Source organism: Passer montanus, unplaced genomic scaffold, assembly GCF_014805655.1.
Source record: "Passer montanus isolate IOZ18808 unplaced genomic scaffold, ASM1480565v1 scaffold4, whole genome shotgun sequence".
NCBI classification, from domain to species: Eukaryota; Metazoa; Chordata; class Aves; order Passeriformes; family Passeridae; genus Passer; species Passer montanus.
Window position 1 is genome coordinate 9,051,706 of NW_024368818.1, and position 15,661 is coordinate 9,067,366.

The window sequence follows — 15,661 nt, forward strand, 5'->3', positions numbered from 1 at the left end:
AAATGAATAAATGGTGAGGCAGTGTGCACCATAATGCATTATTCCCTTTTTTTGTTTCTAACCCAGTAATAAATTCAGTTTGAGAAAGCATCGTCTAGCCCACAAATTTGTCACACAAAAATAGCATGGGACTGCATAATTAAAAAGCCTGATAGGCAGATAGTCATACAGAAATACTGGCCATGGATATGAACTATGAATTCTAGAAGTTCTTTAGTGTTTGACTAATAATCATTTTAATGATTACAGTTAACAGATTTGAATGATATGGAGCCACAACAACAATAAAAAAGAATAAATTAATACTATTTGACCAGTACACAGTTCCTGAATGAATCAGCGTGTGAATATAATTTTTAAAATAATCTCTTGTTCAGCTGAGGAACCTTACCAGAGCTCTTTATTTTCTAAAAAAATAGTATACATTCTTTAAGTCAATGAAAAAGGATTGCTTTTTCTTTTAACAGTATACTTTGTAAAGATGGAAGAGTTTTTAACATGGTCTCACTGTTGTGCACTGCACAGCAGCAGCCAGGGCAGAAGAAATCCTAAAGGTCAGATACAGAAATACTTTTAGAATCATGGAACATCCCAAGCTGAAAGGGACCTACAAGGATCAGTGAGTACAAAACTGACTCCATACAGGGCATCCTGAAGGCTAAACAATACATATAAGAGCATTTTCTAATACTTATATTTATATATTTCTAGAAATAAATTTGCCTAATAAGGCAGTTTCATGTAATTTCCAACATTCACTGCATGCTTGATTAATATAATCACTTATCTTGAAAAATAATTCTGTGACTTACATGTTACCTCTTTTACAAATTCAACTTTTTTCAATCACATATGCTTCAAGACATACATTCTTCCTAAGAACCTTACAGATTTGATTTTTAAGAACTTGTACATGCTTTGAGCATCTATCTTTCCCTAAATAGCCTACCAAATTTAAAGGTTGTTTTAAATCTTGCCACTGTTTGAAATAGTGAAATTCCTTGTTTATTACAAGAACTTCCAGTCTTCTGAAAGAGGTCCCAATTACTCTCTGCTTATCTTTGTGTTCTGAATTTTGGGTGTTTGGTTTGATGCTTTATTTTGTACTTTATTTATGGTGAACCATACTTCCTTATGGAGATATGCAAGTATTGGGCATAAGCTGCCCAGCAAAGCTCAAGCTACTAAATACCACAGCAGTGCTGCTGCAGGTTTAAAATAATTAATATTAGAAATAATGAAATAATTGATTGAGCTCCTGGTTACCCAGGCCACCATTAGAAGAACAAGATATAAACAGAATACTAAGATTAAAAAAATAGCTGAATTCTGTATTGCTTTAAAATAAAAAAAAACTCATCTTTTAAAAAAAAACCCCTAAAACACAGCTATGCCATCTTCAAAGGGGGAAAATTACTCTGGAGATTGATACTTTAATCTTCATGAGAAATCAACAGATTTTCTAACAACCCCATGAGACACCAGTACATACTACCACTGATAATACCCCTGCATAAAAACATCTTACCATATCTGCAGTACACTAAAGATTTAATACTGCTATTTTTTACTCTGTTCCTTTCTTTCAGCTACATTTATGAACATCTTACTCTGTTGCAGTAAAACAAATCTCTCCAAAACCAGTCATGAAGTATGGTAAAAATACTTTAGTGCAGCATAGCGACACACACACATACACACACACACACACACACACACACACACACACACGTATATTAATGTAAAGCCAAAAATGGAGTCATGCTAAGATGTATAGCAATTATTATGAAAAAACTATATGTTTGTAAAAAAAGAACAGGTATATATTAAGGGACAGTATCAATTTCCTTGTTCCTGTGGTTTGTGAGCTATGCTGTATGTATAACAGTCAGAAGTCATCCACAAGCAAAACCTTATCCATGTATAAGTCTAACTCTGAAACAAGCTCTTTTGTACTGCAAATCTGTTTCAGCTTCAATCCGACATTATTACTCATTCAAGAAGGGCTTTGAACTGAGGAAAGACACTGTTGAATGAACTCCAGATGGTCAGGTATGAAGATTGTCATGTGATTTTATACAGCACAATCTTAGAATAAGTTATTTTATGAAAAACCACGCCCAAAACCTCAAAATCTACTCTTGAGGAATATACAATCAAAATAAGTTGAAGTATTTGGGTAAAATAATTTAGTCTGGAGATGCATTTCAATTTGTCTTTATAGCACATGTGAATTTTGGATTACTGAAATAATGTGGAAGATAGCCGTTAGTCACAATATTGGTTGAAAGCCAATGAAAACTGAACACCTCTCCTCTTGCCAAGAGGAAAAAAAGTAAGGAAATCACTCAGGCCTGTAATATAATTTAAATGATCAACATAAAAATGTTAACACTCACATTTACAAGTAAAAAAATGGCCAACATTTCTAGATTTAAGGTGACTGTAGAAACCTATTTCAAGTTGTTGAATGGTCTCTACAAAATCGAGTTTGACATCTGCTTCAATGCCATTTTATCCTAAGCCTCCTTGGCCAAGTCTGTTTTCCCACTAACTGGCCTTAAGCACTCTAAAAATTTTTGATGCTTGGGAGAGACTGTACACAGCACTCCTTTTTTCCATGCTGGTCTTGCCTACGGCTCTGAAGAATTAGACTGGCAACACCCCTTGCAAAAGGAACTTTTGGTTAACTCATTCCAGGCATACTACAGTTTTTCCATCACTTACCTGAAACATCTCAATTTCACAGACACCGTGAAATTCAAAAGCACAGTAACACCAACAGCTAACAGCCTTGCAAGTGAGCTCCTGCAATTCAGGTGATGTCCAGACCATTCAGTGGAACATCACTTAGAAAATATTCTTCATCGTTTCTCAGACACTTATGTGATTTTACATGTAACACGTATAAACACACACAGTACAGTAAGGTACAAATTTTTCCTGTATTAGACATCATATAATTTGGGTTGCAAATTCTGAGAAATTATACTGGTGTTCCATTCTTATTGCAATAAATATTGAATATTTTCTTCCAAGGGGAATGGTATCCATAGAAAGAGTGGCACTGAGTATTCAGTGGCTGCACAATATTCTCTGAAAAAACAGCAAACCTGGTAAAAAACCTGCTTCAAATCAGTCTGTAAGGAATTTTAGTTTGGATTTGACAGATACCACTTGAGTAACCTAATTATGGTCATATAAAGGAGGAAAGAGGAAAATACAATCTCCATGTGATAATCTACATCTATTTTGTCTTGAATTAGCTCTTACTTCCAAGCATTTTGTTTAAAAAATGAAACTATAGACATAAAATGTAATGCTACCAGTTTAATTCAGGCATAATATATTTTTCTGGTAGAGCCTAGAAATATTGTGCTGACCAAATTAACATTGCGTGGCCATGAAATGGAAGAGGTGACAAAAAGAAAAGGAGAAAAAAACACCTGAAGAGTACTCTTACTTGTCACATTTGAGGCATTTAGTGGAAATTTTCTAAATTATTCAGTCCAAGGCAGGTACCAGAAATGGAAAATTTCAACATGATGAGTTAACAGTTCAAAAAAATGTTAAGCACCTTGGGACTAATGCAGCTTTAGCTAAAGAGCATGCTACTAGTTCCACCTTAAAGATATTATTTATGCATGCAATAAAACCAGGAAAGGATGGAGACACAAAACCTTTATTTCTGAATGAAGTTAGCAATATTAAATTCTTCAAAATGGACCATACTCATGAACATGAAATAGTAACTTGATGTAGCGGCTTGGATGCAACTATTGCACAAAATAAAATCTGCTGCTTTCAATACTTAACACAAAATAATTTTGGAAAATAGTAGAAGCCACTAAAACCCTTGGCTTACCAATGAATCTGTACAAATATTTAGAGATGTAAAGCAGGAAACACAACAAATCTACCGGTAAAGGTTCACATAGAACTTTATTGCCCTGTAGGAAAGTAAAGAATTTTAGGAATCTTTATAATCCTGTTGGGCCTGTAAAAACAGAAACAAAAAGAGGTCAAAGGATCTCAATGGATGGCTAGGTTGCGAAGCATATGCACAGTGAAATATTTTCATTCCAGAAATTACTTTGGACAACAGGTAGCATCAAGACCACTGAAGTCTATTGATTTCAGTAAGAGTATTCTAAATCATTATAAATTATAAACTTTATTAGTAAGAGTATTGTAAATACTATTTCACAATACAGCACGTCACAATGCACATGCACACCATCCATCAGCACAATCCAAGTATTAAACTTCCAAAACTCAGGCCTTAGAACAAGGTCAATAGCTTTCTTGACTATTTTTGCAATCAGAGTCCAAAGCATGCAATTTCAAGAAAGCAAGTCCAAATGTCTGAGGTATAAATATTTGCATTTTGAAACTATTCATCAGAGGAAAGAAGCTGAGCAACCCCTAGTGGGGTTGCAGAAAAATACCTTCTGGAAAAAAAGCAAAATTTTTACAGGTATTTTCAAAAATACATTAATTTGTAAACACAAATTCCTATATTATATGCAGTGTTGATGATCAACCAAAGTTGATGATAACATTTAGAAAAAACTAAAAGCAAAAAATTATGCATGACTCATAGCTGTTTTTCCCTAGAATTCAATTAGGAAGTGATAATTCTGTTTGATAAAACACTCCAACATAAAAGTTTTAAAATACATTTAGAATAATATTTTTATACATTTTCCTTAAAGAGAATGTGTTTTGTTTTCTAATTCTAAGATACTCTAATGCAGCAACTGTAAAACTCAGCATCATCATTTAGGGAGGGACTTGCAAACTCTCTACCAGTGAAATGCAAATGTGATATTTAAAAAAAAAAAACTTAGACTTTTTTTGTATTTTTGTAAAGTGGTTATATAGAATTCCATTTTATCAGCTCTCTTCTATAATTTTTTTTCACTTTTCTTCCTTCTTTTATGCTTAGAAATAAGAAAGAACACTGCCAATTCAAACTATACTTTCTCTCCATTCAACTTTTTTGAACTTCACTCCAGCTGAGTGAGATTCTCTGTGTTAGCCATCAGCTGCTCAATATTTTAATGCATAACCATCAGAATAAAGTAGATAGAAAGGCAGAGATAAATGCTCCTAGAGACATCAATATCAAACCATATCTGAACTCTCTAAAGTCTTTCACTAGTGATCCATACACTTGTATTAAAAGGAAAAGCCCTTGCTCTATGGCCACCAATGATTCCATGCCTCCAGCCATGACCAAAATAGAGGGACAGGTTCATGGAGTCCAGGTCATTTCAGATACCACAACTCTCGATACCAATAGATATTCTAGAAATAAAAGAATGAGCCCCAAATATGGCCTCTTTTTTTACAGAAAATGTAATGTTGAAGACAGTATTTCCAAAATCAAAGACAACACTGAGACATAAAATCACACTTAAAGGTGCACAACTAAAAATCACCTTAGAGCTCAGTCCTTGATTTTTACTGTTTCTAAGGTGACTTTTTAAACTTATTTTCAGTCTAAAAAAGTTTAGGCAGAAAAAGCTCATTACTGGAACACCCACAGCTATTCCAAAGATGATAAAAAAGGATCTCAAGAGAGTCAATCTCTAACATATCACCACACACTGGGAAAAAAACAAACAAAAAAAATCCCCCAACATTTCACATGCCATCATAATACTACTATAGCATTTTGTGCTGTCACAATCAGCACAGCACAAACTTTGGTGTGCACTGAAATTCATCAGTTTAAGTTTAGAGACTTAAATCACAACATCACAAGACTCCTGTGATTGACTAATGGCTACAAATGCCAGATACAAGAAGTCTGACATACAAATCTTACATTAACAGGAAAAAAAGGGCAACATAACAGGTATCTTGGATGAATTTGTGAAAACATTCTTATAAGTATTTTTAAAGATCACTGATTTTTTACTAGAAAATATGCATAATTTTGCTAATCTGTTGATAGGGCATCGTACAATGTGCCCTCCCATGTTGTCTAATTGATAAAGTCGGCTGAACAGAAGTTTCATTTCTATCACATTTAAGAAAGTTTCTGTCACACTTAAAAGCATCTTGCAATGAATAACATTAAAATGAAAATATCATACCTCCAAGTTGTTGAGATGCTGTTTTTCAAGGAGCTGTTGCATTTCTTTCAGATTTTTCTGGAAGAGAAGTTGGTGACTATCCATGTCTGTTCTACTGCTCTCCTGTATTGTTTCATCACAGCCAAACATTGCTGAATTCTGCTTCTGAGGGAAAGAATCACTTCTACATGCTGATGAGGATGAAGGGTCATCTGTGGTTCTTGATACAAACAAGCAAATTATTATCTTGTCTTATTTCTATTCATCAACTGTACATTTTTAAATATGTTTCTTACCAAAAGTATACAACATCAATAAACTATGAAAAGCCTGACAAATGCTGTTAGCACTATCTGAAAGTGTCCGACACTTTCCATTTTAAAAGTTCTCTTCTGTTTATTTATAAATAGAATTTTCTGATTGGGTTATTGTGTGACTACCTCAGGCTGCATTAATATGGAAATGTCAGTCAACAGTTTGGTAATTTACAGAAATGGAACATGGAGGGTTTTTATTTTTAACAAAAGAAAAAACAAACAAGAAAATAGGCTTTATTTTTCCGTAAAGTTGGCTTGTGCAAAGTGTAACCATATTGGTGCTGTCAGGTATTCCTTTACTTCAAAGAGCAAGAAGGCTTTCTAGTATCCAGAGAGCCCAAATCTACCAATGATATGGTATCAAATGTCAGTATTGTGTTATGTTAAAGAATTGGTATTTGCTGCCTGACAAAAAAAAAAATCTTTAGAGTAACTAGTGTACTATCCATTTCTTCAGCTTAAGGTTTTTCTTCTTAGCCTTCTCTTCCTGCACCTAAAATTATACTTTTTCATTTTAGTGGATCTGTTTCAAGTGGGTAAATAATCTAATAAGACCTTTTTTATTTTGTATTTATCACAACACTTATAATTTTAGGGCAATTGAAAATGGAAAGTTTCAAACCCTTAAGATCATTGCTATTTTTCAGGAGATTTTATACAAGACTACAATAAACATTGGCTTAATTGCAGTGACCTAAGGAGAGCGTAAAATGAAATTCATTATTTCTGATGAGATGGCTGACAGCAAAAAGGGAGAAAAAATTCACATATTTATTTACTGAATTTAGAAAACTGCATGCTGGTTTCTTTCGAAGGGAAGATGTCCTCCCTATCCCAAAACTTTTTTGTTATTGAGGACCAAACTGACTGACGCCTGGCCTCCAAAAATGTGATTTGTTGGTTTTTTGGATGCACATAACTTTCCTTATATTTATTTGAGTGCTTAGACCATTCATATTTATAAAAATTTCTACATGCTTGGACCATTTATATTTATAAAAGTTTCAACATTCCAGCTTTTCTACAGATCATTTTTGATTTGTCATATTAAAGTTTATATCCCAAGACTCAATTTCATCAAACACAGCAGTTTTAAACACCAGTAGGGAAATATATCTTGTAAAAAGAGCAGCATGCCATTTACACACCTAATGTGCAAACATCCCTCTGTCTGTTGGCTAATGAGTTCTCAAAAATCTTTGCTTTAGCATTCAATAACTAAAACCTACTAGAAGCAAAATGGCTCTACTGCAGCATGGAATACGTTTATTAGTTGTTTCAGGACTTTCACTTTCTCCAAGAGGAGTTAATATGTCTCTATTGCTTAATTAATTTTTTTACACCTTTAGAAAGACAGACATTATGAATCCTAGAATCTTTTGAAATTCACAGATATTCACTTAGGTCTGAAGCTATATTTATCTTGCATACTAAATAAAGTATTCATTTCTTCCTTTTAAGAAGGGACTGTCAATTAATTCTAGGCATTCTCTTTCTGAGGAAGGGTAAATTCTCAAGACGACACAAGATTTTAACCTTCAGCATTTATAAAATTGTAAGAAGCAATAGAAATACAGAAAGGTATCTACCTCTTCATATGAGTTAGTTATTACCCGTCCCAAAATTTCCAGTTAAAGGGATTATAAGAAATGTTTAAAGCTTTACAGCTCAGAACAGGTGACTTTTTAAGAACCTTCATTGTTCAGAACCTTCTCAAAATGCTCTTCTGTTTTATTTGTACTAGCTGTCCTGCGACCTCCCAATAGGTCATAGTGGACTCAACTTTTAAACCTGTCAGATGCTGGGGTCACTTATTTCCATTTTTTTTCCTGGAGAAATTTCTAATTTCAAACTTGTAGAAGTATAATTAACCTCAAGATTCTTAGCTTTCTCTCAAATTGACTACTAGGGGAAAACAAACTGTAAAATAATATGAATATATAAATATAATTTCCTTAGGAAAATAGGTTAAGAAAATGAAAACCAGAAAAAGAACACACTATCATTATTAAAGGATAGTGAATTTTTTTACACTATACAAATAAAAATTAAGTGACAGCACTCTAAGAAATGGTAAGTGGTTTGTACAAGTCCTGAGATACCAATGTGTTGCACAAGAAACAGCTTGAAAAAAAAAGTTGAAAAATAAGGAAAGAAATTATTAAGGCAGTGAGGTGCTGTCCTTAATCAATCCTAAGAGTGAAATGAGACAAATGATCAGGAAACCTGAGATAGGGTTCAGAAACATCTAAGTTTCTTTCCATAAATGAAACTTAGATTTAACAGGTAGATTTCTTGTTTGTTTCTTTGGTTTTATTTCTGCAATCTTCCTATGAACGTTGACTAGAAAACAGCATGAGTGTTAAGCTCTATGAGTTATAAAATATTTTATCAATTGACCAGTTTATCACCTGAAAATGTGTTAATCAGAGCACAGATATGTAAACAAGTTGAATATTAATGTCACACTGAAGAACACACTGAAGCCCAAAAGTAGGAAGACCCCTGTCAGGCAGAATTTATCTCTGTTCTGAACATCTGCACAATTTATATCATGCAGAAAATAACTGAAATACAGAAAGGAATAACAAAAGAAGTAACAACAAAAATAACCCCCTGAGCTGAAATGTTAAAAGAAATGAGAGTTTTGGAAAGAGATAATCAGGAACTAGTAGATAATCCAGCAGATAAATAAAGTATATATGAAGGAACATTCTGTTATAAGTCAAGGTATCTTAGAAACAGTGCTTGGGTAGAATGAAAAGTATGCAAATAAAATTTTATGTGATATAAAATGAAATTTCTGGTCAAATTATTACAAGGACACTCTTGATTCATATAGAGAATGATAAATATAAAGAAATGATAGCTGGAAAGAAGATCCTTGGGTGAACATATAAACCAGCATATCCTTGATGTCAAAAGGAGAAAAATCTGGATAAAAAATCACCTAGACAGAATAATTCTGAGAACAGCAAATGGTTTGATAACTACGGCAATCTGAGTTAGGCTATAACTGACTGGAGATAGGGTTAATCTTGACTATTCTCAGAATTCGACTGAGGGGAAAAGGTTTGTGTCATCTCCTCTGCTGGACACAAGTTAATGAAATTGCACAATGTTTCATTGCAAAAGTTCACAGAAGTGCTCTCTTTGCCACAAGAGAAATGCCCTACAATTTCTCAAAGGCAATTGTCTGGTGTTTATTGAATACAGTAAGAAATTTACTTCTCTTGATCATCAGAGTGAACAGGAATGCTTACCTGATGTTGATTTTGTTTATGTTTTGCAAGCAGAGTCCTGGTGTTAAAACTGATCCTTTAATTTGTTCAAGAGCTTCTTCTAACTGAAAAGCTGGTTTTTTTTGGACTGGAGGGTTCAGAGCTAAAAACACACAATGGGGAAAGAGTTTTTTAAAATTGGAATATTTTACCATAAATGGTTTGGTTAAGTTGCTGAAGTTTGGAAGCCTAAATCCAGACAGTTATAATAAACACAGTAGTTTAGCATTATTAGACATGCAAGAGCACCTTGGGTTCCTCTGAAACAAAATCCCAATCTATTTGAGTGTTTACAGTCACACATGTATTCAACAGTTTTGCTATTTGCTTTTAAACTGCAGTGTTGAAAAAATAGGAGGTTAAAAAATCTAACTTTGTTTTTACATCATTGTTATTCCACTCACGCACTAAGCCAAAGTTATGGCTTGCAGATATTTTAAAGAGGCCAAATTGTAACTTAATAATTGAACCAGTGGGGAAAGAAGTAGTCCAGACAGGCACAATGTATTGCCACTTTCAAGTGAGTAGAAGTAGGATAGAGAGTAGCAGAGGGAGAATTTTCATAAAGGAAAACCAAGAGAAAAAACTGTGATTCCTTCTATTGCTACACAGTCTGGCCTGTCAGTAGAGCTAGGAAGAAGCCCTAAACCAGTACTGTTCTATTTTGTTATTTTAATCTGACATTTGATCTTGAAGTCAGAGACATTACCTCACAGCTGGCACAACTGCAGTTGGGAGAGTAAATCTGTTAAAGAATACCTAAGTAATAGACCATATCTTAAGCATTTGAACACTGGAAAGTTGACGGGAAATCAGACTTGGCCAATGCTGCTACAAACTCCTGCCAATCTGCACCGATTCCAAGAAAGCAGGAACTGAGCTGAAGTGATCATTGCTTCCCAGCAAGAGAACAACTTAGAAAGTGGACTAATTCAGAAAAAAAAAAAAAGTTATGTACCACATTAATATATACTAGGACTGCCTTTACTTAATGACAAACAAAATGCACATTTTGCAATCTTTTATGTTCAAAGGCTCAAAGAGGGGATCATTATGCTATCCTAGTAACTGTCAGTGGCCTTGTAACACCTCTCACCCAGCTGTAAAAGTGCAGTCCTTCAACCAATAAGCACCCTGCAGTCAAAAGAGTGGGGAAAACCCAAGAAGCCACAATACCTCAAGGAGGTCATGTACTTGCTGTGACTGGAATTTAGTGAAATATCTCACAATACAGTTTTAGTTTTGTATTTCCCCTACCCAACTGTCATATCTATCAGATCTGAGCTTCTTGTCAGTTGTTTTGCTTTTGTGAATTCAATTACTTTGAGTGAAGTTAATTGTTCTGTTTACTAACAGAAAAGCCTCCAGAAGTCGCTTCCAACCTTTAATATTCTCTGATTCTGTGAATATAAAAACACTTGTACTGTGAATAACAGTTAACTGACAAACCTGTTTGTTTCTGCTGAGAAAAGGACTGATGAGCATGTTGGAACTTAGCAGTTGCCTCCTGAAATTTAATTTTCCTCTGCTGCAGAACTTGTTCTCTAAATCTTCGTTCTTTTGCTTCTTCTTCCTTCTGTCTTTCTTCAAAGGCTCTGTATTTAAGAAGCAAAAGTAAATAATTCCTATGTTTATCAATTACATTTACCAAAATAGTAGTAGCTTACTTGCTTACCAACTTGCCATTTTAGTACAAAAGCTTGTTTGTTAATAAATTAAATGCTATTAACTTGAGCACAGCTGGATTTTTAGAGTTTGTTAAATGTAAACAGGACAGTGGGTGATAAAAAAGAGTCAGAACATATTTTAATTTCTTAGCCTCAACCGGGGATTTGATTAATTTTTGTACGAATTTGTGAATTAACATGCAGACTTGACCAGTTCTTGTCACCAGTGTGACTTTTGCAACAGCCTTTACAGTACCACATAAGTGTATCATAGTGAGCAGATCAGTAGAAAGGTTAACTGCAAATGCTCTGTGTGTGCTTTTCATAAGTTGTTGGGAAAATAATAATAGTTTAAAAGTTGTTATTTTGAAATATCACAAAGGAGCTACAGCTTTTATCTATAAATATGCAAGAGTAAGTATCAAGTTGTAGTTGTTAAGAAGCTTCCTGAAAGACAAATCAGTTTAGCAGCACAAAATGGGATAAAACAGCAACTTGAAACTATAACTGACAGATTCTGTAATTATTAAAAAACACGTTAAATTCATCCTCTCACTGGTTGGAAAGCAAAGCAGACTCTAGTCAAAAACAACCATCATCACAAAAGTTTCCTTCAGTAGGCATAAGCTTCACGAAGCTATGTAGAATCTTTTCTCCTGTTGACAGAATCACCAACTTTTACTCACAAATTAGCTCCCGGAGTGAAATATACCCAGAATATTTAATGGCACAGTGCCTATGTAGGCAAGTCATATTTAATGGTTTTAAACTAAAAGAGGGTAGATTCAGACTAGATATAAGGAAAAAAGTTTTACAGTGAGGGTGGTGAAACACTGGAGCAGGTTACCCAGAGAGACTGTAGATGCCCCATCCCTGGAAACATTCTATTCTAAAAGCAGTAATACTATAAAAGTAATGGTCTTCATGTGAAACTTCCAAAGCCCGCCATGCAAAGATCACTACAGCTGGGAGCTTCCCATCTGTTTATTAGAAATGTGATTTAAGAGATCACTAGTACACTAAAAAGGGGCCCCCTCTTGCCAGCATTAATGGAAAGTTTAGCCAAATGTTCTTTGTTTCTCTCATCACAATAAGATACCATCCCATAACTCTAATCAATAGCAATTACTTCGTAGTTCTTCTTGCTTAATGGAGCAAAGCTGCTACTTCACAGAGCTTGTCCTTAACTCAAGCTATTTTAATTATTATTTCCTTTGCTTTTCAGGGAAAAAGATCAAACTGAAATAATCAACTTGACCCTCTCTAGTATCTCTTCAAAGTGCTGACTGATCTTCTGTGAAAACAAACACAAAAAAAATTGAAATAGGTACTTTTTATTTTAGAAAGCTTAAAGGCTGTAATTGCAAAATAGTAAAAAAATAGAAAAACTGCCAACTAATTCCCAAGTACACACTTATACAGGAATATCCCCTTTAATCCACTTGGAAGCCAAAGCGTAGCAGAGAGAGAGACAAAGAACTTTCACTATTTTGAAAACTCATATATAACTCATACATTGCTGACAAAACATGTTAGAACTAAAAAATAGAACTAGAGTTCATTGTCCACTTTCAGTATTCCTGAATTTTACTCACCATAGAATCTAATACAGAAATATGCAATTTTATCTTGACTAAATGAAATTCACAGGAGAGGAAACAGACTTGCTTATCCTCATAAGTACTTCAAACACAATCTTCTTGAGGCCCTTTAATATCTCCAGAAGCTGATCAAGGCCTTTAGTTGAACTGTAGTTGTTAAATTCAGACATGTGGGAAATTCTACAACTTTACAGCTGGAGTAATTCCAGCGCATAATTCCAAAAAGGAAAAAAGTCAATTCTGACAGAGTATTTTTTTTCAGATTATTTTGAATATGGCTTAGCTACACTCTTCCACATTCCTAATAATGAGTATTAAAAAAGGACTGTTTTTCCATATATATGGAAATGAGAAAGTCCAAATGCTGATGCAAGAGGTCTTTTTCAGCACAGCTCATCATGATCAATATTTAGTTTGGATTAAGACAAGAAGGAGAAAAAAGTATCTTACTTCAATGTAAGAAAATAAATTACAGTTATTTGGTGAAGCCTTATTCTTGACCTTGAAGAATGTAAATTGTAACACTCAGGTTTGTTACATAAAATAAATAATTTTTAAAATGCAAATTTAATCTTCTAGAAAAACAGTTAAAGCAAATATTTGTTCATGCACTCTCCTTAAGTCACCAGCTTAGGTTCATATCACAGATGTAACATTGGCAAAAGAGTATGGCTTTAAGATGGATAGCTAGCAGAAGAATTTCCTGACTGGTGTTTTTTTAACCCAATTTTTTTTTGTCTACTATAAACAACCTAGTGGTGCAGCAATTTTTGAAATGGTTGCCAAAATATTTATGGAGAATTTGGAACACAAAACTTAAAATACTTAGCTGTCTCACATATACAGACATTATGTGGAAGGCATTTTTATGTTAAAACCAGTATGACTAGATGGTAGAACTATTTCCTGGTTAATTTTATTAAATTCTCTTCACAGCGAAGTGATAGATGCTACATTCCCAGGTAGACTAAACACTTACTACTGCATTGGATGAAAATTCTAATTAAAAAGGAATATATACAGTGTGTATGGAGTGCTATGAAATGAACATTTTGATACTGAGTTGATATTATTCTTCCATTGCCACATCATGTTGCAAACCAGTGCACAGTAATTTTAAAATTGAGGTAGGGAGATATTTGTTTGGTCAATGACTACAGTAGGATGAAGAAAAGGCTAGAATGCAGTGTCACACTCAAAATTCCTTTTGTGGGCAAACAGGAAGCAATCTCATATCGTTAAAAGATCTGTGGACATTGGCAAAAAATCAACTTTTTTTAATTTAAGACACTTCCCAAGACCAGGAACACATATTAAATCTATTCCTTCATCTTCTTTGATTATTGCACGCTGAATACAAAAAGACAGCCTGAAATTGCTGCAAGAACTTCAGAAGGACCAACCCCTACAACACTGTATGGACTCACAGAGGGCTGTCCTGCAATATGCCCCAAAGATCCACAGGTGGGCTGCCTGAACTATGTACCAGTTGTCACATTCCAAGTCTTGTGCGTAGGCAAAGCCCAAGCACACCTTTTTTTCTTAGCATAATTCAAATCTTAAAAGTCCAATTCTCATTAATCGAGAATTGTTACTGAAAAATAACAATACTGTTAGAATCCTTCTATACAGAAAAAGGCTCAATAATAGTGATATACCAGTTTGAACTGTTATTCACACACTGAGTTTCTATCCCCTTTCCTGATGCTCATTCTTGCATTGTTCTTTTGCATCCCAAGGCTTGTAGTTTCATTCTGGTTATGCTGGAGTGTTAAGGTGAATTGGCAGCATCTGAGTTCCTTCAGCAGGACCAACAGGATCTTCATGTAAATGCGTTCTTCTCCCTCACCTTAGGATCCACTTGGAGTAATTTTTGTATTTGCTAATACACTTTTACACCTCTACTTTATCATTGTCAATCTGTAGCTCCACAGTACTTCCAAATATTTCATATGGTGCCTTCTATGTATGTTGCATACTATTCTTTTTGTTACCTCTAAAGCCAGGTTTGTCAGATCTAATTCTGAACTTTAGCTGACTATTGGTGAGTATAGCCATGGGGTCTCCAGTGCTAAGCCTAAATGCCATCTCTTACCATTCCCTGGCTGTACTCCTCCATGCCAACACCCTGCACCTTTGGCTTTCAAGGCCTCTGCTACCATACCAGGCCTGCATTTCTCTATACTGCTTTATGATCTTACAGTCATAAATATCTAATTCTCTGCATAGGATAACTGCTTCTTACTGCTATCTGTATAAAACTGTGGTCATACAATAAAAATATAAACAAAGGCAAAATTAGCCACAGACACCTGGTCTTTTAGAGAAATTGCTGTTACAGCTAAACCAAGCAAAGCAAAGCTGCTGTCAGGTCAAGAAAAGTTCAGAGAGCAAGTTTGGCAGGCTTCTGTTCCAAGGCCTTGCAAATTCAGCACAATCCTGTGGCCCATTATCAGAAATGGCAATACTGCATTTCAAGTCCACATGACAGTGGGTACAGAGATCACCTACTTTTCAGTTTCATTCTGATGCAGAAAGAAATACAAATTTCTTACCACTCTGCCCTCTGTTTACCAAGTGCTGACATTGTTGTTGTATTTCTGGCCATAGACTACTTTTCACTCTCTATCAACAAAACTGGTGAATGATTTAAAGAGCTTTTATTAAATAATCAGTGTTAATCAGCCAGTAGGTGGAGCAAAAAGCTTGTGC

General features: G+C 34.5%; 1 protein-coding gene across 1 annotated transcript in view; it reads right to left on the reverse strand.

Annotated features, from left to right (window-relative positions):
- The window catches only part of CEP126 (centrosomal protein 126), a 37,949-nt gene that overhangs the window by 16,803 nt on the left and 5,485 nt on the right, over positions 1–15,661 (reverse strand). Inside the window, exons 3-5 of the mRNA XM_039718770.1 lie at positions 11,131–11,276; positions 9,664–9,769; positions 6,105–6,303 (exon numbers count right to left, since the gene is read on the reverse strand). Of these exons, the coding sequence (XP_039574704.1) occupies positions 6,105–6,303; positions 9,664–9,769; positions 11,131–11,276 (451 nt within the window). The remainder of the gene's footprint in view (positions 1–6,104; positions 6,304–9,663; positions 9,770–11,130; positions 11,277–15,661) is intronic.